The following is a 21222-nucleotide window of genomic DNA, read 5'->3' as shown; positions in this document are numbered from 1 at the left end:
AGATCATAGCTCTCAGACCAGGGATCAAACCCACACCTGCTGCACTGGAAGATGCAGTTTTAACCGCTGGATCACTAGGGAAGTCCTAAGAGTCCACTCTTAAAGAAGATCTTGCCTTGTCGAGGCAGCTCCCGTCTTCATTCCAGCACCTCCCTGTTACATCAGGAACCGGTTGGGCTGCCCGAACCTCAATGCAGAGAAGGCTGCTTGATGAGGGTGGCTTGTTGCTTTGAGATGATACAACTCCCAAGCTGGGGGAGTGGGGTGGGGAACAGAATCAGCTCAGCGAGATGGTGTAGGCACTCAAAGTTTAGGACCTAGAGCCCATCTCCAACTGGGTAGCTCTAAGACCTGTTTTTGCTTTCCTGTGTTTCTCAGTTCTTTGTCTAAGGTCAAAACAGTTACCTCTCTGAAGATCCAAGAGTAAAGGATGGACAGCTGGATAATGGGTCCAGCCCTAAAGGAAGAAAGTGTACAACTTGGTGGAAGGATGTTTAAATTCTAAGATGCTTAATCTAGCATCTGTAGAATCCCACTCCATTCTAAGGCACGGTGCTGGGGGATATAAAGGTGATCAAGATATAGTCCTTGGCCTCAAGGAACTTGACATTCTAAGAGGGAAGACCACAAATGACTCTAGGTACAATGCCAGAGAGATACAAATGAACTGCCATGGCAGTTCTGAGGAGGGAGAGAAACGTTTTGGAGTCAGGGATAACAGATGATGACAGATATCAAGGAAGTTTATCTAAGATGGGTGTTGGGTTCTGAGAACAAAAGTGGAGAGAAGGGCATTTTAGGCATAAGTTAGCATGGGCAGCTGCTCAGAGGAGGGAGTAAAAGGGTAGCTTTGGCAAGGAGTTCAGTTTGGCCAGAACATGAGGTATGTGCAAAGGGAGTAAAAGGAAGGAAAAGTTAGAAAGCTGGGTTAAGGCCAGAGCCTGGTAGGCCTTCAATGACAGTGTAGGGGGTTTAGACAGAATTGGATAGGGTGGGAAAAAGCCTGAATTATAAGAGACGAACCAAGAGCTACAAGGAAAGGAGACAAAGACTAAAGGACAGATTGCTTGGGTGCCACTGCCAATCACTTGGAGGGACAGGTCCAACCTGTCTCTATCTCAGCTCTGTTTGCATGAAGAACCCCATTGCTGGCTCACCTTTGTAGTGCCTGAGGCAGTATGTGAATTGAGAAATCCAAGGTAAGTGGGGAACAGTCCACACCTCCCCTTCCCAGAGCCCCAGGAGTGGGCAACAGGATCTGGAGGTGAGTCAGTGGGGTGGGGACCCCAGTTCTGCTCAGATCTGCCTCCCTGGGAATATAAAGGGCAAGCCTTGGGTTGCCTTGCCTCAGAGCACCCCAAACTTGACATCATGAAGATCCCCGTTCTTTCCGCTGTTGTTCTTCTCTCTGTCCTGGCGCTCCACTCTGCTCAGGGGGCGGCGCTGCCCAGCTCTGAGGTGAGCGATGTCACCTGGCTTCTCTTATTAGTTGATTTACTCCTCAGTTTCTTTACCCTCCATCAGTTACTGGAGAAGTGGCTCTTATCTTTGGCCGTTCCCAGGGGCTGAAGGAGAAGCTGGGGCTCTGAGGAATGGAAGACAGGAGGAAGGAGACAAAGCATTCCTGGGAAGGGGCAGAGAGGCTTATGTTTCTTGGAAAGGACAGTCAAGTGTGGGGTGGAGGCTGGACATCCTGAGAGGGGACAGGGGCTGAGGCTGGTTGTCTGGGTTCAGCCACACCTTTTTTGACCTCAGGAAAACCCCTGAGGTCCCTCTCTTCCCACCTTATCCCACTGTTGGGGGAGAATGTCCACGCTGGATATGAAAGTCAACGACAGGGCACAGGCTCTACTGCTTAGGACAGGAGCAAGTGACGTTGGGGAGCAAGAGGGGAGGTGGTGCGGTCTTACCCCAGCTCAAAAGGGACAGTCCATATGCCACCTGCCTGCTGCTAAGTGGGAAAAGGTACCTGGTGTGGCCAGAGTTGAAAAGTTTTCCAGAGAACCTGGAAATCTGATTTATGAACTCTTACTAATTAAAAATGTTTAATTCAAATTAAAAAACAAACAAGCCAAATTATGATGTGATGTCAACATTTGGGTTCTAGCCTGTGGGCTACTGTTTGTGACCTCTGTTGTGGGAAGGAAGAAGTAAGGTGGGGATGAAGCTGGGCAGCTGAGTTGGGGAGGGTGACAGTCTGGAGGTACCGAGGTCCAGGGATGGGGGCTGGCTACCACCTGGAGTAGAGAAATGGAGACCGGGACTCTGGTGGCAATCAAGTCACAAAGCAAACCAAGCTCCATCAATTAAAGGCAGGCAAGGCACCTCAGAAAGGGGTCCCACCTGCCTGCTAATCTCCTGCGCCCAGCTTTGTGGGTTAAGTGGGAGTGTCTCAGAACACCCTGAGTCTACTGCAGAACCACACAAGCTAGTTTTTCTTGGGAGGAGTCCTCTTTCCTCCACCCTCTTCCCCTGCTGCCTACAGGGGATGCAGGCTTGGGCTCTGAACTCTCTGTCTCCCGCATGCCACTCTCCAATCCCTTTCTTGTCACCTGTATGCCTGTCTACCATCCACCAGCATACTGGGACAGAGTGGGTTAACTGAGCCCCCCCCACCCCCCACCCCCGATGGAAAATGGGGCTGGCCTGTGGAGGGCGGCAGAGAGGCTTTGGGGAAGGTGGTTTGCCATCAGGCGATCATTTAACCCCTTTCTCTTCTTCGCTTTCCAGGAAGAAACCACCATTGGTAATTATGAGGCAGGACCCGAGGTAAACCACCGGTTTTCGCCATCTGACTATTAGTTTGTCCCCTATCTCTTCAATGTTCTTCAGTAACTTTCTTAACACCCTGCTTCTTTGCCTAGGCCTTTAATGCCCAGTTCCTGAACATTGACAAGTTGCGATCAGTAAGTTTCATTCTCTAGAGCGGCCCCCACAAACACTCCCATCCTCAGGGAGATTGATGCCTGGGTGGAGAGCTTGCAGGGTTTCCTCGGTCCTCACTCTTCCCAGAGGGCCAGGGGCTAAGCTCTGTCCCTCCCTGGAAGTGACCCTCTTCTGGTCTCTTTCTCTCTCTGCAAAGGCTTTTAAGAAAGATGAATTCCTGAACTGGCACGCTCTCTTTGAGGTAAGAGCTTGGGTGCCCTTTCTCTCCTGATTGCTTGCCCGGGTAGGGGGCAACACATCCTGGTCTAGCCCTTTTGGTGCTTTCCTGGGTTCCAGGAGGGAGTAACTGTCCCTCTGGAATGCTGCCCAGCTAAAGGATGTTTCCCTGGGAGGCTGTTGTGGCCACACTTTGTTTTCCTAATGTGACCCCCAAAGACAATCCTGAAAAGTAAGAACTTAATCAGTCAAGGGTTTATTCAAATCCCCTCATCCTCTAGGAAGAAAATGCGGTCCTGAGTTGAGTGACTTACCTAAATTTAGAAGGCTAAAGCCAAGGACTTCCCTGGTGGTCCAGTGGATAATGCAAAAGGGGCCCAGGTTTGATCCTTGGTCAGGGAACTAGAACCCACATGCCACAAATAAGACCCAGCACAGCCAAATAACTAAATAAAAATAAATATTAAAAAAAAAAAAGGAGGCTAAGTCCTTGGCAGAACTGAAAGTACAGCCTGTGATGCATGATCCTGCACCTACTCATGCAAATGTCTTCAGTTCTCTGAGCCTCAGTTTCCTCATCTGTGAAGTGGGTATGATGTCAGTACTGAAATCAAAAGATTGCTGCAAAGACCAAGTGAAATCACGCCTGTAAAGTAGTCTGTACAAGGCAAGCACAGAATATAGGCTCAGAAAATATTCATTCTTACTGTATTTATAAGACAATGACACCATCACCGCTTCAGAGAACTCTTCAACAAGAGCTTACTGATCCATGTTCACCTGACCTGTAACACATTACTCTCATTCTCTTTTTCTGTCTTAGTCTATCAAACAGAAACTTCCTTTCCTCAACTGGGATGCCTTTCCTAAGGTAAGAGGAGGTGGGAATTAGGAGAGAAAGGAGGCTGGGGGTGAGGGAAAAAGCAGAGGATCCGAGCGGGAGAGTAAGGAAAGTGAAAGCAGGCTAAACGTTCTTCTGACCAAAGCTAAGTCAGACAGGAAAGGACAAATATCACATGATACCACTTATACGAGATATCTAAATAAAAAAGCTACCAATGACCTATCTACAAAACAAAAACAGAGTTGCTGATGTGGAAAATAAACTTATGGTTGCCAGCGGGTAAGGGAGGGGAGGGATAAATCGGAAGATTGGGACTAACATATACGAACTACTACAAATAAAATAGATAGCTAATAAAGACCTACTGTATAGCACAGGGAACTCTACTCAATACTCTGTAATGGCCTATATGGGAAAAGAATCTAAAAAAAGAGTGCATGTATGTGTATGTATAACAGATTGACTTTGCTGTACACCTGAAACTAATACAACATTGTAAATCAGCTGTACCACAGTAAAAATTTAAACAGCAACAACAAAGTAAGTCTAAGGGAAATTGCAACCACTATAACTCAGAGGAGAATAGGAACTTAGACCAGGGCAGTGAGTCCTCTCTGTCAGAACCCCACCCTATCCTGGACTTCCTTAGGACCCTGGCTCCCTGTGCCCCAGGGTCTCCAATCTGACTGTACCCTCTCTCTCTCTCAGCTGAAAGGTCTGAGGAGTGCAACTCCTGATGCCCAGTGACCCAGAGACCCAGCGCTGCTGATGCCACTGAAAGAGTGGGCTACTGATCACCATCCTACGATCACCCTTTGCTGCCTCAGTAATGCCAATAAAACGTTTTCCAAACAAACAACTCCTGCATCTGTATCTCTGTCCTTATCTTACTGGGCTCTCAAAAGGAATTAAGATGGAGTGGGATCCAAGGCTGGTAGGCAGAAATTTTGACTTCTGAGAGGATAGTAAGTAGAAAGGGCTTCCCAGGTGATGCTAGTGGTAAAGAACCTGTCTGTCAAGGCAGGAGATGCCGGAGATATGGGTTTGACCCCTGGGTTGGGAAGATCTCCTGGAAGAGGGCATGGCAACCCACTCCAGTATTCTTGCCTGGAGATCCCCTGGACAGAGAAGCCTGGCAGGCTACAGTCCCTGGGGTCTCAAAGAGTTGGACATGACTGAGTGTGCGTGCACACACACGCACATACACACATAGAGTAAGTAGGGAAAGGGAAGTTGCTCAATCGTGTCCGACTCTTAGTGACCCCATGGACTACAGCCTACCAGGCTCCTCCATCCATGGGATTTCCCAGGCAAGAGTACTGGAGTGGGGTGCCATTGCCTTCTCCAGGAGATCTTCCCAAACCAGGGATCAAACCCAGGTCTCCCGCATTGCAGGCAGACGCTTTACCATCTGAGCCATCAGGGAAGTCTGAGATGATGTCTAAAAATGGTGTGTTATTCACTTGACCCAGAAAACCCCATAAGATCCCTACTGAAAAAGAACAGACTGTTCCTAAACAAGAAGAGGAGGTTGCAAAGAAGAAAAAGATATCCCATAAGAAACTGCAGAAACAAAAACTTATGGCCCAGGAATAAATGTCGCAAAAAATAAATGCAAATAAAAGTAAAAAAAGAAAAATTAGGCAGGTTATAAATAAAGAAAACTAGTGGTGTGACCCTGGGCCATTTTAAGCCTCCTTTCTTTATCTGTGAAATGAGTGTGGAAATAAACAAGAACGATAATAACTACCTTGAGGTGTTGTTATGAAGGTCAAATGAGATAAGGTACGTAAAACCTTTGCACAGAGCCAGGCATATAGCAGGTCCTCAACAATTGCTTGTTTTCTGTACTCCCCTCCCCCACAACCTTGGGAACTGCGGTAAAGACCCAGATTCATTATTTACTCACTCACCCACCCACCCTCCCACCCACCCATCCATCCATCCACCCATGTACCGCAAAGGTCTAGAAGTATGGAATGGATTCAGTTTTGGTTCCTGCAAACATACTTTGTCTGGAATCTGTGTGCTCTGTGTGGCTGCTGTATGTACTTAACCTGTTGAATTAGTTGGGGTTATTTTTGGTTTCTCTTGAAAACTGGGAAAATGAGACAACAAGGGACCCTCAGTTGGCTTAAATCCAAGTAACAGCTGCCATCTTTACATAGGACATGGTCTCAGCTAAGTTCCACATGGCAAATTTCACTTATTTACATTGCCTTTTGGCTCTTACAAGCAACTGAACTTGCAAACTGTGGCCTGTAGTTTACTTGAAGAAGTAGACTACGAAGGGAAATTAAACTTGTGTAGGGGGGAGGAAAAACTTCCCTCTACACTCTTAAGTTCTGTGGCTGGCCTAAAAATTAAATGGACATGAGACAGGTTAACAGGAGAAAGGCATAAACATTTAATTTGTTTTTACATATACACAGGTATCTTCAGATGGAAAATGAAAACCCGAAGTCTTTAGGTCCTAAAGATTATACGGTACACACCTTTTAACAAAAAGAATGATAAATTGTGGGGATGTGACAAAGCACAGGGGCTTGTACTAGGGGTAATAAATCGTGGGACAGTGACTAGAAAGTATGTGAAGGGAACTGGTGGAAGATAAGGGTTATTTTAGTAGGTTTGTTTATACAGACTGGAGTCAACTCCCAGTCTCTGATGATAAGAATGTTCTTCTCTTCCTGATACAGGGAGGGTACCTTTCTCAAGGAAAAATTTACAACTCGCTTTTAGGTGTGTATAGGGTATGTCAGAGAACCCTTCCTGTTATCCGCTGTTTAATAATAAGTGTTCTCAGCTCAAAATAATCAATAATTAATCATCAAAGCAGAATATTTGAACACGGCATGTTCATGTTGTTTATATACCTGTTCTTCTAGTTGACACACACACACAAACAAGAAGCAACTTATAAACAGGATCATTAATGGGAAAGAAAAAGTGGAAAACTAGTTAAATGCCACAGTCAAGTAAAATACTTAGCAAAGATTGAACGCTCATAAATTGGGTGATAGGAAATGGAGGAGAGGAAGAAGAAGGGGAGGTCCTTAAGCTATATTTATTGAGTGAGTAGGTTTTAGGGAAGGAGACAAGCTGTCATTACATAGAAGGCAGGAGCGTCTTTGAGATAAAGCAGTTCTCAGACTGTAGGTCTGGGATCAGCAGCATTGGCACCACATGAGAATTTACAAGAAGCACAGATTTTTGGGCCTCACCCCAGATGTACTATATCAGAAACTGGGGGTGGAACCCAGAAATTCATGTTTTAACAAGCTCTTTCGGTGATTCTAATGGCTTGAGAACCACTGAGAAAGGAAAACTGGAGAATGATTAATGCAAAATTCAGGATAGTAGTTACCTCGTAGGTAGAGAGACCATCATGCGACAGAGAAGGGATAGATACATGGAGGCAGTAGGAAGTGAGAGAGGCTTCTATTATTAAGGTTTTAATTTTTTCCTTAAATATATTGGAGGGGAGGAAAAATAAATCTTTTCCTTCTACTCTTCCAGGTTCTTGACTGGGTCTCTATAACAAAAGACATGTTAACAAAAGAAAAGCATACAAATTTATCTAGTATAAGTTTTATGTGACATGGGAGCCTTCACAAATAAATGAAGGTCTGAAGAAGCAGTCGGGCTTGTCTGTTTTTGTGCTAGGTTTGGTGAAGAGTGGGCAGTCATGGTGAAATGGGATAGGACAAATGGGATATGAGCTCAGTAAACTGGGGAAACTTAGGTGTGTTCAATAATATTCCTCTTGGGGGTCCCTCCATCTTGGAGGCAAGCATGATCTTTTCCCTTGGGTGGAGGGAGGGCACTTCACACATGAGGGTCTTGTGACGTGCTTCTAGGGAAGGTCAGAGAGTCCTTCCTGCATCTATTTTCTTGTATTCCTTCAGCTTGAAATATTCAATATGCTAAGGCAGCATATTTGGGGTTAGTGCGTACTGAACCCCATCAATAATACACATTTATGTATTCAGTATTGCACAATAACATTTGAGTTGACTGAAAAGTTCGTTCAGGGTTTCCTGAGGATGGCATGGAAAAACCCAAATGAACTTTTTGGACAACTCAATATTTTATTAACACAAGAGTAATCTGTGAGTGCTGAGGGGTTACAGAGTTAAGAAACAATTTATGAGTCTAGGCTGAGAAGGCAAATGACTCAGCATGCATGCACGCATAGTACTCTTGTCTGGAAAATCCCATGGATGGAGGAGCCTGGTAGGCTGCAGTCCATGGGGTCGCTAAGAGTCGGACACCACTGAGTGACTTCACTTTCACTTTTCACTTTCATGCATTGGAGAAGGAAATGGTAACCCACTCCAGTGATCTTGCCTGGAGAATCCCAGGGACAGGGGAGCCTGGTGGGCTGCCGTCTATGGGGTCACACAGAGTCGGACACGACTGAAGTGACTTAGCATAGCATAGCATCAGTGACTGCTAAAACCATCAGGTGAAACACTGGCAGGGAACCTGAGAAGGCTGGATCAGGCTGACAATCTGTGGACTCATGGATCTCTGCAAATACTACAAGATGAGGAGACCTGATTCAAGAGAAAAGACAGATCACCATCTATGAAGTATTCTTGCCAACAGTCAACTTCAAATCAAATTAAAACTCTAGCATCCTTATAGCTCTAACTACCATTCTGCAGAAAAAAAAAGTATAGAAGAACCTGGTAAAGGATTCCAGGGAGAGGAAACCAACAAAATCTCTTGGGATTTCCCATGTTTCTTCAAGGAAAACATAGGAAAGGGACTTTCCCTGTACAACAATGTAAATCAGCTTTATGTATGCATATATCCCCTCCCTCGTGAGCCTCTCTCCCACCCACACCCTGTCCCACAGGTAGGTTATCACAGAGCACCGAGTTGAGCTCCTGTGATACACAGCAGCTTCCCACTGGCTATCTATTTTACATATGGCAGTGTAAATGTGTCAATGTTACTCTCTTAATTCATCGCACCCTCTCCTTCCCCAACTGTGTCCATAAATCAATCCTCCACGTCTGTGTCTCTATTTCTGTCCTGCGAACAGGTTCATTAGTACTTTTATAAAGTGTACTTTTGTACTTTTGGAGCAAGGAGGAGGACCGTGGAGGGTTCCCCCAGTGGACAGAGCATAAACGCAGAACTGGTAGTGCCGGACACTGGATTGGGGTTGTTGTAATACAGTGTAGGTGCTGAAGGCTGGAAATGCAGGTTGGGTCAGATGATGGAGGGCCATGAATACAAGGCTGAGAAATTTCCACTTCATTCCGGGGTCAGTGAAGAGATTCCTGCAACAAACAGCCACAACTGCAACAACAGCCACTCTAATTTGGTTTTTATCACAAGCCAGGCTTCATGCCAAGTGTTTTGCATATACTGTCTCAGTCGATCCACATAACAAAGCTATTAGGTTGGTATCATTATCCCCATCTTGCAAATGAAGAAACTGAATCTCAGAGAGATGAGTAATTTGTTTCAGCTCACACAACCTAAACAGAGCCAGAATTAAACTGGCATGGACCTATGACGTTACTGTCACTTTAACTGGAGTGGTACAGCATACATTTGCTTTCCAGACTGGGGTTCTATATAAGACTTTCCCAGACAAAATGCTTCCTTTCACAAAAAATGTTTAGAAACCACTGCTGAGCATGATGAGCAGCTGCCAGAGACATTTAAGGCTTATAACCTGGTGATTAGAACATGTGCTTTAAAATCAGTCAGACCTGGTTTCAAGGGCTTCCCAGGTGGCACAGCGGTAAAGAATCCGCCTGCCAATGCAGGACACACAAGAGATGCAGATTCCATCCCTGGGTCAGGAAGATCCCCTGGAGTAGGAAATGGTAACCCATTCCAGTATTCTTGCCTGGAAAGTTCCATAAACAGAGGAGCCTGGTGGGCTATAGTCCACGGGGTAGCAAAGTCGAACACAACTGAGTGAGCACACACACACCACTTCACTAGCCGTGTGACCTCTGGGTGGCCACCTGCTGGGGCCTCAGTTTTATCATCTGTAAAGTGAGAATAACACCAGTACTTCAGAGGAGTTAAGAAACACTCAATAAATATTAGCCTAACATTCATAATAACAAAGGGTAGCTGGTATCATTACGCTCTGTAACGGCAGTCAGCTCATGACCCAGACACAGTTAGAGAGCTAGCATTCACAACAGCACACATTTGCTCTTTCCTAACAGATGAGGAAACTGCTGCTCAGAGAGGTGACGTGACTTCCCCAAAGGCACCCAGAGAGGAAGCAGCAAAGCCACGCTTTGAACCCAGGTTCTGTTAGAGTCCCTTCCTGGTGGCTCAGATGGTAAAGAATCTGCCTGCAATGCAGGAGACAGGGGTTCAATTCCTCTGTTGGGAAGATCTCCAGGAGAAGGAAATAGCAACCCACTTCAGTATTCCTGCCTAGAGAATTTCACAGACAAAGGAGCCCGGAGGGCTATAGTCCACGGGGTTGCAAAGAGTCAGATGAGACTGAGCGAATAACACTTTCTGTTAGGCTCCAAAGCCTTAGAGCTTTTAATGATCTTAATTTCCTGTCAATGAGACACAAAGAGAGCACGTACCACATGTAAGATATTGTGTTAGTACTTTACCTTCATGATCTTATTTAATTGTTGCAATTCAATGAAGTGGGTACTATGATCGAGTCTGCTTTGTACACAGGAAAATAAAACTCAAAGGGGCAAATCACGGCTGGGTTTAACTTGCTGTCAGTGAAGTTTCTCATCAGACTCCTGAATGATAAAACCAGGACTGAAGTACAAAGTTGTGTGTGCACCAGGTGCATGCCAGCAACTGCTGTCCTAGCATACACTAGAAACGTGCACCTCTAGGCAAAGAGGCAGGTATCTGGATTCTCACAGCAGCAATGCTCATGACAGCTCAACAGTGGAAATCACCGAAATGTCCATCAACAAGAGCATGGATGCATAAAGTACGGGATGTCCATCTGGTTGAACGGTAGGTATCCAGGAGTGAAAATGAGATAGAAATACATAAATCAACCAGGCTGAGGCTAAACAGCTGTTAACTGGAAATGCAAGGTGCTTAAGAATATATTTTATTTACCCTTATACCTCCAAAATATTATCTTTTCTTTTTTTAAATAATTTTATTTATTTAGGCTTTGCTGGGTCTTTGCTGCTGTGTGGGTTTTGCTCTAGTTGCGGTGAGCAGTGGCTACTCCTTACTTGCAGTGCATGGGTTTCTCTTATTGTGGAGCACAGGCTCTAGGGCGTGTAGGCATCAGTAGCTGTGGCTCATGGGCTCAGTAGTTGTGGTTCCCGGGCTCGAGCACAGGCTCAATAGCTGTGGTGCATGTGCTTGGCTGTTCTGCAGCATATGGAATCTTCCTGAACCAGGGATCGAACCTGAGTATCCTGCATTGGTAGGCGGATTCTAAATATTATCTTTTCAACATGTAGCACTGGTCACATTTCAAATGATCAGGAACTACATGTAGGTAGGGGCTACCATACTGGCAGGTGCAGATCTAGAAGACAATATACATATATAACAGCTATAATTTGAAAATTTTTTTATTGTTATTACTACTCTAATTTTCAAAATGCCAGACATCCTCACATTCAAATGCAAATCCAAAACATACTCCTAGATCAAATTTATTATAGTGTTACCTTTGCCATTTCTCTTCCAGGATCTTGGCAACGGTCTTATATTATTTGAAAATCATAAGGAACCCAATTGACTTTATGAGGCTGAATCACAGTCCATGGGGCTAGTCTATAAATAATCAGTCAGGAGTAAATGTATATTTAGAGAAGAATTCAGGAAGAAACAGACTTTCTTGAGGTGAACTTTCAAGAGAGAGAAGAAAAAAGATATCAGGCAATCCAAGTGACACTGTGCACAAGCCCTGGTATCCTTGTCTTTTGAACTAAAATGTTGATGCAAGAGTTAATGTTTGGGAAAGGTGAAGATGTAGAAACAAAGCACAGTTGTTGGGCTGGGGAACTGGTAACAATTTAGACTGTAACTCTGCCACATAACAGAATTACCAACTCCCAGTTCCCGGAAAGATACAGATAAAGGCCTGACACAAAATCCTAAGTTGTTTTTACAGGAAGCAGACCCCCTCCAGATGAAACTGCTGACCACAAGACCATAGACCCTGGACTGGTTGAAACCAGAAGGTTGATGATTCTTGAAACTTCACCTTGATGTCAACCAATCCAAGAGTAGTCCATGAGCTGATCACGCCCTGCTCCCTGAACACTAGAAAATTCCTTAGTACCCACTCCAGGGTGGGTCACATGGTCTGCAGGGCTTTAGCCCTCTGTGGCCCCCTTTGCCTGGCAAAGCAATAAAAGCTACTCTTTTCTACTTCATCCAAAACTCTGTCTCTGCATTTCTGTTTGGCACTGGTGAGCAGAGGCTGAGTTTCAGCAACACAAACAAGGGGCCATTGACTGAGGATACTTTATTGTCTAAAAAAATCCGGAACATGTTCTAACCATAAAAACTATCACTGTGTACATCTTGCATGGGGAGGGGTAATACAAATAAGTAAAGAAACCTAATTCAGAAGGGAAAAATCAAAGTATAAAGCCTTTTGTTAAATAAATATTGACAAGAAAAAGAAAAATGCAAGTTGCAAAATAATACCTGTAGTGTGAAACCATTAATATAAAGCCTAAAAACATGCAAAGCAATACTGTATGTTTATGGGTACATCTACTTACAGTGAAAGTCCAAATACTGGTGGGAAGGATTTTCACTCACTTGAGGATTCTGTTACCTCTGGGAATAGAAGAAAATAGGATCAAGAAAGGTCCAATCAGGCTTCAACTCTGTCTATAATGTTTTAGATATTAAAACAAGACTGAAGCAAGTAGGTCAAAAGGTTAAGAGGGATGAAGCTGAGGGACATGTACATCAGGCTTTGTTAGTGTAGTTTCTCATATTTTTATGTGTGTTTGGGATATTTCATAATAAAGTATTATAAAACAACAATAAAGACACATTAATTTCAATCTGCCCAAAGTCATTCAGCCATGGAGTTGTGTGGCTGACCCCATACTCCACAAGCCATCTCCTAAATACATTGGTTTTATATACTGGTTTCCTTCATTACAACCCCCTATAACAATGGCACTGTGGGAGGCAGCCCAAGAACTCTGACAGATGAAAATATCTTCAGAGGCTTCTGAGAATTGAACACCAACATGCCACCCTTGACAACAATCCTCCTATTAAGACTCCCACTGCAATTCCTGACACCCAACAGATAAACCTATGACAACATTCCTGGGTGCTCCTCCCCAAAACCAATGACAATCCAAACAAACAAAAAGCCCCCAGTCGTCTCCCAGTAACAAACCCCTCCCATTCCTCATACAACCCCAGTCTCCCAGACTGGCGACTGGAGTAGTGCTCCCCAGCGCCCCCTACTGCAGTTGACTGCTATCACATCTGCCCTCCTACCAGACCCTGCATCATCATGGATACACAATCACCTCCCAGGAGCCCCGTAAACTCCTTATGTTAAATCAGATCATGTCATCTTTCCAACTTTGACTCTTCAATGATTTCACATTACTTTCAGAATAAACCCTATGGACTTTACTAGGGGCCTCATCTCCTACCTCCCCGATTTCCCTTCTCACTCTGATCCAGCCACCCAGCCCCTCTGGAGCTCCTCCAGACTGGCCTAGCTGCTCCCTCTACCACTTGACTCATTCCCCATTTCCCTTGCTCCCTCACTTCATTCAACTTTCTTGAGATAACACCTCTCTGTGAGACCTTTCCAGTCTGATCACCTCACTTAAAGAGTCACCTGCCCTTTTGATCTTCCAATTCTGCTACATATTTTGTTACAGGATTTATCACTACCAGAAACATCTCTGTTAATTTGTTATCTTTATAATACTGCACACTTCAATGCAGCTATCCACTGTCCACATGTGACTACAGAGCCCTTGAAATGTGACTAGTCCTGAGATATGGGGCAATGTAGAACACATACATTGAATTTTAAAGACATTACAAAAAAGAAAAAAGAATATAAATATTTCACTAATATTTTGACTTTATATGTTGGAATATTTTGGATATATTGGGTTACAGAAAATACATTGATATTTATTTCACTTGTCTTACTTTTTCAAAATCTGGCTATTGGAAACTTTTAAATTACATACGTGGCTCACATTCTGTTTCTTACATAGAACTAGAAGAAGGTCAGTCCCACGAAGACAGGAACTCTTTTGCTTCCCATTGTATCCCTCTCACATAGTGCCTGGCACAGAGAAAGTACTCAATAAACACTTGTGAATTGAATGAAGGACCAGTCTCCTTGTCCACGCCTAAGTTTTCATTTGATCAAGCCTCCTTCTGAGTCTGCCAAACAATTATTTCTCTTCACACGTTTCTTCTGAGAACTCCCTCTCCAAGGCCCCACACCATCCTGGCCCTACAGTAAAGGCCCCAACACCTGCCACAGCATGAGTTCAGTTCAGTTCAGTTCAGTAGCTCAGTCGTGTCTGACCCTTTGCGACCCCATGAATCGCAGCACACCAGGCCTCCCTGTCCATCACCAACTCTCGGAATTCACTCAGACTCATGTCCATCGAGTCAGTGATGCCATCCAGCCATCTCATCCTCTGTCGTCCTCGTCTCCTCCCACCCCCAATACTTCCCACAGCATGAACCTCCCTATAAATACTATTCTTTCGCTCTCTCTCTAACAGGTGAGGAAACCCACCTTAATATTCCCCAGTTCCGGGGCTTGCCTGGTGGTCCAGTGGTTACAATGCACTCCCAATGCAAGGGGCCCAGGTTCGATCCCTTGTCAGGGAACTAGACCCCACATGTCACGACTAAGACTTTGCATGACACAACTAAATATTGTGCATGCTGCAACTAAAAATCCCACATGCCATAATGAAGATTGAAGATCCAGAGTGTTGCAACTAAGACCTGGCAAAGCCCAAAAAAAAAAAAGTCCCCCTGTGCCTCTCATGTGATTCTCTACCTTCTTTAAACAATGTGTTGTCGTGGGTCACTGTGATCATCTCAACCAGAAACCTCCCCGCTGCTCCCACCCCACCATGACAAACCTCTCTCCCTACACATAGCACTCCTCATCATACTCTTTCCCAGTGTAGCACCAGGGATCAATGTCCATCTAGAGTTGGTGACCTGATGAAAAGATCCCTCAAGACTTCCAATTATCACAGATCCCCCTTATGCTCAGGATAATCTTCCTTACTAATTCCTAACAGAACATCTAGGGCTCCTCCAGTATGGAAGCAGGAGCCAGGAAAACGAACTTTTGACTCCTTAAATTGCCTCCAAATCAGATTATTCAGAGTTACAGAGACAGGCTGACTACATTAAGAAACCAAGGTCTCATTCACCATACAACTTAAAAATAGTGTACCATTACCAGGCCACCTTGTTGTTTCTTATAAATCAAATCGTCTGCACTATCATACTGTCCAGGATGTATTTTTGTATTGTATAGTTCATTCAATGTAAATCTTTATGACATGGCACGATTTTGGAAACACATTTTACTTTGGCTTTGATTCATTTTTCAATACACTCCGGAGAAGGGCTTCTCAGGTGGCGCTAGTGGTAAAGAATCTGCCTGCCAGTGCAGGAGATGCAAGAGACACGAGTTTGATCCCAGGTCGGGAAGATCCCCTGGGGAAAGGAATGGCTACCCCCTCAAATATTCTTGCCTGGAAAATTCCTCAGACAGAAGAGCCTTGTGGGCTATAGTCCATGGGGTCGCAAAGAATTGGACATGACTGAGTACCAGTGCCCACCAACCAATCAAACCCGGGAGAAACCTCCCAAGATCTCTTCTGATCTGAGAGAAGCCCAGTCCAGCTCCTTCCCTGCAAAGAACCTGCCCAGGAATAAACCCTCCTCCCCTCCGGGCCCAAACTTACAGTTCTTACTGTTCCCAGTGGAAAAGTCAATGTCCAGTTCTGACTTGGCTTCGAACACCAACACTAACTCCTCTTCTGGCTGCCCCAGCTCCACTGCCAGGGCAGGATGCCAAGCGTCAAGAAAAGGACACCTCAGGCCCCAACAGTTGTGCGTGGCCGTTTCCTTTCCCTTTTCATGTACTTCCGGTGGAAGCTACCCTGCGCATGCTCCTTGACTCTGGCGCCCCTACCTCTGCTCTTTCCAGCCCACTTCTGGTTAAGACCCTGCTGCTGACCACTTACCACACCTGTTTCTGACTTCTAGGCTTCAGACTGCATCCCCATTTCTCACTTGAAGGGCATTGGCACACTGAGAGAGGTACAGAAAAGGCAGGAAAGCTGAGACATAATCTGAAGGACATTGAGGCCCAGTTCTGAAGTGTTAACTTTCGAATCTCCAAATTATGAGGCAAGAGCTGAGGTCTTCAGAACCCAGAAGGCAGAGTGGAAGGATGGAAGAGGAGTACTAAAAAAAGATAATATTTCTCTGTTTTAAAAACAATGACATGCTGAGATAATATATTTTGAACATTTTGAGTTAAATAAAATATATTGTTAATGTTCATTTCATTTTTTTTTTTACTTCGTATAATGTGGCTATTAAGAATTAAAAATGGCTTACATTGTATTTCTGTTGCACAGTGCTGGAGTTCATAGAAGGAAACATTGCAAAACTTCTAGCCCAGTGACTGACAAACCATAAATGTCTGATAAATTTTCCAAGGGCTTCCCTGGTGGCTCAGATAGTAAAGAATCTGCCTGAAATGCAGGAGACCTGGGTTTAATTCCTAGGTCAGGAAGATCCCCTGGAGAAGGAAATGGCAACCCACTCCAGTATTCTTGCCTGGAGAATTCCATGGTGGGATACAGTCCATGGGGTCTGTAGGAGTTGGACACAATTGAGTGACTAACAAGTTTTCTAAACACGCTTTTAAACATACTGCTTCCCCGTGAAAAGTTTTCTCTTGGTTATGCAACCATGAAGAAATAGAACTGCCCTGGAGTGCTCAGCTCTAACTGGGGAGACACTCAATAGGTAAGTGAACACAGAAAGAAGACAGTTTCAGATGATGATAAATACACACTGGAAAAGAAACAAAATGGGACAGTGGAACAGCAGAAATTAGCAGTGTCTCTTTAATGAAGGCGTCAGGGAGTCTCTGTGAGCTGGTAGAATCTGAGCTGAGATCTGAATGATTTACAAAGGAGCTGACCCTGAAGGCCTGGGGGCAGGAGTTTGAGGCAGATGGAACAGATTCTGTAAAAACCTTGAAGAAAGAGTGAGGCTTCTATAGTTAAGGAACAAAACTAAGTTCTTGTGCTCAGGAAAAGGTTAGTAGAAAATGAGCCTGCACAGGTGGAGGTGTGGTGGCTGGCAGGTCACAAGGGCCCCAAAGGCTGTGATCACTGAAGTGTGACAGGGAACTTTTGTGGCCACCTCCACCCAGTTCTTGCCGAGAATTAAGCCCTGACACTCTAAGGCATCCATTGCATGTTGTGAATTAGGTCAGTTCCTATTGTATTAGCAAAAGAATGGTATTAGCCAGTATCATCCTTTGGAAAACTGAGAAAACACTCACTCATACCATTCTCTGCAAGGCTTAATTTCTCCTCTAAGATCCTGAGAAAGGATGCATGAGAGGATATTTAGCAACAGACTTGAAAAGGAGCACTTTGACTGCAGTGTAGAGAGTGGATGGGAAGGGGCCTGAGACAGAAATGGAAACCTGGTGATCAGTGAGCAATCTTTTGCAGTGGCTCAGATGAGAGATGGCAATACCTTCCACTGGTGCTGCAGTAGCTGGTTAGTGAGAAGTGAGTATGTATTTTGGAAGCTGGAACCAACTGGAACCAATGGACTAAACATGGAGAAAAAGGAGAGACTGGAAGGATTCAAGGATAACTACTCAGTTTTTGGTTTGAGCAGCTGGATGGATGCCAGTGCCATGTATGATGATTTGGATTCTAGTTCCAATTCTGTTGGGTGGTTCTGGGCAAGTAAGTGACTTATTCTCTGCTGAGCCTCAGTTTTCTCATCTGTAAAATGGGGGATGCCATGGAGATTCGATGAGATCTTGAACAGAAAGCATGGGTCTGGCATGTGGTAAGCACTTAAACTGCTGTTATTATCATCATAATCGTTACTGCTCAATCAGCACTCTGAAGCAGGTAAAAGCAGGCTTTGAAACCAGTCAGACATGAGCAGAGTCCCTGCATCGCTATGTGACATTTGCAAGGTCAGTCCGTATCTCTCAGTCTCAGGTTCTTCATCTATAAAAGGGTTTAACGATAATATCCTCCCTCCAGACACAGCTGTGAGGAGTCAGTGAGTTTTGAATATGAAGTGCTTAGTGCGGGACATAGTACATAGAAACTGCTCAGTAAACAAGGCCTAAATGCTACAGTAATTTGACTTTTCTTCTGTGTGTGTGTTTGGGGAGCATACATGTGCTCATTGGGAAAATGCAAACAGTACAGAATTATGTAAAGTAGCAGATGAAAGCTGACACTTCCCCAACTCCCTAAGTAACCACTGTTGGCTGTTGCATAGCCTTTCCTGATTTCAGACACGTGTCTGTGTGCACAAATGTTCTGCTCTTCTTTGAGAGGCAGGATAAAACTTGATGGCTGAGAGTTCAGTCTCCAGAGGCACACAGACCTGGGTTCTCGTCCTACCTCCGCCACTTTCTTTGCTATGAGATATTGGGCAAGTGATTTATCAGTCAATCTAAAATTCCGTTTCCGTTTTTGTAAAAAGAAAAGTCATCACAGAACTGACATGTGGTTTGGTAAGGAGTTGCTAAAGAGTGAGTGCAGAGGAATTAGCACTGAGACTGTGTGTATCAAGGTCTTGGGACACTTAGCTGCTACTGTTATATATACTTATTTTATTAATAACATAATGGATGATACTGTTTTCTTTATGCTTTTGGAGAGCTTTAATTCCTATCTTTTTTAATGCTCTTTTGCAATTGTCTCTTCCTTCCTTCTTCACTTTAGAAAGTTTTAATTTCCTGAGACTTCTCCGGTGGTCCAGTGGCTAGGACTCTGCGCTCCAAATGAAAGGGCCGCAGGTTTGATCCCTGGTCAGGAAACTAGATCTCACATGGTGAAACTAAGAGTTTGTATGCCACACCCAGTACAGCCAAATAAATAAATAATAAAACATTTTTTTTTAAAGAAAGTTTTAATTTTCCTTCTTTAAGTCAAGGTAAAATTGGTATATACCATTATATAAATTTCCAGCGTATACTATTATAATTTGACGTCTGTATACACAGCAAAGTGATCATCACCAAAGGCCTAGTTAACGTCTATCATTGTGCAATTGATCCTGCATCTGTTTTTGTAGCTTAGGAAGATATGTTAAGCCTCTGGACACTGGTTCGGTCTCTGGTCTGAGAAGATCCCACATGCCGGGGAAACAACTAAGCCATGCACCACAACAATTGAGATTATGCTCCAGACGCCGGGAATTGCAGCTATTGAGCCCATGTTCCACAACCACTGAAGCCCATGCCCTAAGAGCCCGTGCTCTGCGACAAGAGAAGCCACCATGATGAGAAGCCTGAGCGCTGCAACTAGAGAGTAGCCCCCACTCATCGAAGCTAGAGAAGAGCCGGTGCAGCCAAAATCAATAAATACATAAATAAATAAAATAATTTTTTAAAAAGGATGTCTTGAGCCTTTTGCCACACCACAACTCATCAAGATTTGATGTGGGGTTAAGGAGGTGGACCCCTTGTCAGCTCCTCATCCTTAAGTTTCTGCTTCTGAGAGATTCCTGGCTGCGTGTGAGTAACAGAGGCCAGGACTGCAGCACGCCAGGCTCTCCTGTCCTCCGCTATCTCCCGGAGTTTGCCCAGGTTTTGGAGGTAGGTAGTAACCTTGTCTACCCAGGAGGTGGCAGGCAGAGTCCAAGAGAAGACAGCAAGTGGCACAAGGAAAGTGTGAGACCTCATGGCCTTTTGTCTCTCTCACCCGGGCCTTTGGAACTTGTCTGAAGTTGCATCTTGTCTCCCTTAAGGGGGCCATGGCTTCTACTTTCACTTTTCCCTGGGGAGCCTCAGGCAGCATTCAGACTGTTTAGAAACTAAGCCAGTCTTAGATCCCAAGATAGTGATGTCATGTTTTATCAAACTGGCTGTCTAGGGTATTTTGTAACTGGCTTTATCATTGTAATATGGTTTTCTTTTCATCTCCTTTCACTCCCACCACCTTTCTTTCTTTCTTTTTTTTTTTTTTAAGAGTCTACTGGTAGATGGTTATTCTCTTCCCACCACTCTCCCACCATACACATACTGCTTTTACATTCTGGGACCTTTTCTCTCTCCTTTGAGCATCTAACTCCCCATTCCCTCCCAGTACCAATCTTTTCTCTATGCTCTACTAATTCTGATAGCCCCACTTTTCTCCTTTCTCTGCTCCAGCCATGTCACAAAACTCAGACATTCTGTTTGCTCAAAGGCCCTTGGGTTACTTACCCACATCTGTACCTATTTTCCTCTTTGTGAAACATCTTGTTTTGGATTCTTGAGAACTATTTCCTTGGGGAGTGCCAAGCCTTAAGAGTCTTATTTGCAAACAAAATGGCAGGAAGGGCCAGACCAATGACAGCAGCATGGGGTAAAAAATCAGGAACAAGGTTGGTGATTTCTTTGACACAGGGTAGTTCTTGGCAAGAGTCACAACTGTATTAGGGCCAATAATAATTTGTTTCTTATCTGGTCCATGGACTGGTGTCGGGATCAAATGAGGTAAGATTCTGAAAACACTCTGTAACATGTAAAGCACCTTATAACCTGTTACATATTCTTAGTCAGCAAAACACCCACCCTGTGACAAGAAGAACACAAGATAAAAAGTCAAGAGACCTGGTGGGTCTGCTAACACCATGTTGAGAGTGAGTAGCAAGTTTCCTTCTCCAGCAAATTGATTCCATCATTTGTTGAACACCCACCTGTGTCAAGAATGGTTCTGGATGCTGGGGATGCGCAGGTGAACAAAACAAGTTATCCTGGAACCCACAATCAAGAGGGGAAGAAGACAGGCAATAAACAAACAAATAACAATAATGAAATACTTGCTGGTATAATACTTGATGGTAGATTGAATACCCATGTTTCCATTGGTTCCCTCCTGAGATCACACCAAAATGACAACAAAGAGATCTTTTTGAAAGGCACTAGACTTAGAAGAACAGGGAGGAGAAAGGAGGATGCAACGCTGCCAGAATTTTGGAAGCTGGAAAGCAGATGAATGACAATGTGCTCAGCCGTGTCCAGCTCTTTGCGACCCGAG

The 21222-nt window shown here is 44.4% G+C and overlaps 1 protein-coding gene and 1 long non-coding RNA gene across 4 annotated transcripts; one reads left to right on the top strand and one right to left on the bottom strand.

Moving 5' to 3' along the window:
- The first annotated feature begins 1323 nt into the window (after nt 1-1323).
- KRTDAP (keratinocyte differentiation associated protein) lies at nt 1324-4805 on the top strand. Of its 2 annotated transcripts, XM_061388005.1 has the most exons (6): nt 1324-1458; nt 2731-2769; nt 2865-2906; nt 3083-3127; nt 3926-3973; nt 4655-4805. In XM_061388005.1, the coding sequence occupies exons 1-6, from the start codon at nt 1372-1374 to the stop codon at nt 4691-4693; spliced, it is 300 nt and encodes a 99-aa protein (XP_061243989.1). In that variant the 5' UTR covers nt 1324-1371; the 3' UTR covers nt 4694-4805. The 2 variants fall into 2 exon arrangements, with proteins under 2 accessions (XP_061243989.1, XP_061243991.1); XM_061388007.1 differs by lacking the exon at nt 2865-2906 and having other exon boundaries at nt 1325-1458.
- A 1063-nt stretch (nt 4806-5868) lies between these two features.
- On the bottom strand, nt 5869-21222 carry LOC133230488 (uncharacterized). Of its 2 annotated transcripts, none has more exons than XR_009730877.1 (3): nt 15883-21222; nt 12667-12724; nt 5869-11456 (listed from the first exon to the last, which is right to left on the bottom strand). It is a non-coding gene; the product is annotated as an uncharacterized LOC133230488 (long non-coding RNA). The 2 variants fall into 2 exon arrangements; XR_009730878.1 differs by having other exon boundaries at nt 5869-9240.

The sequence above is a fragment of the Bos javanicus genome, chromosome 18, assembly GCF_032452875.1.
Source record: "Bos javanicus breed banteng chromosome 18, ARS-OSU_banteng_1.0, whole genome shotgun sequence".
Lineage (NCBI taxonomy): Eukaryota > Metazoa > Chordata > Mammalia > Artiodactyla > Bovidae > Bos > Bos javanicus.
The sequence above is the reverse complement of the archived record's forward strand: the minus strand, read 5'-3'. Positions and strand labels throughout refer to the sequence as shown.

Coding starts and splice junctions, on each gene's coding strand:
- KRTDAP (XM_061388005.1), top strand. CDS start 1,372: ATGAAGATCCCCGTTCTTTCCGCTGTTGTTCTTCTCTCTGTCCTGGCG. Junction 1,459..2,730: donor CGGCGCTGCCCAGCTCTGAG/GTGAGCGATGTC, acceptor TTCGCTTTCCAG/GAAGAAACCACCATTGGTAA. Junction 3,128..3,925: donor ACTGGCACGCTCTCTTTGAG/GTAAGAGCTTGG, acceptor TTTCTGTCTTAG/TCTATCAAACAGAAACTTCC.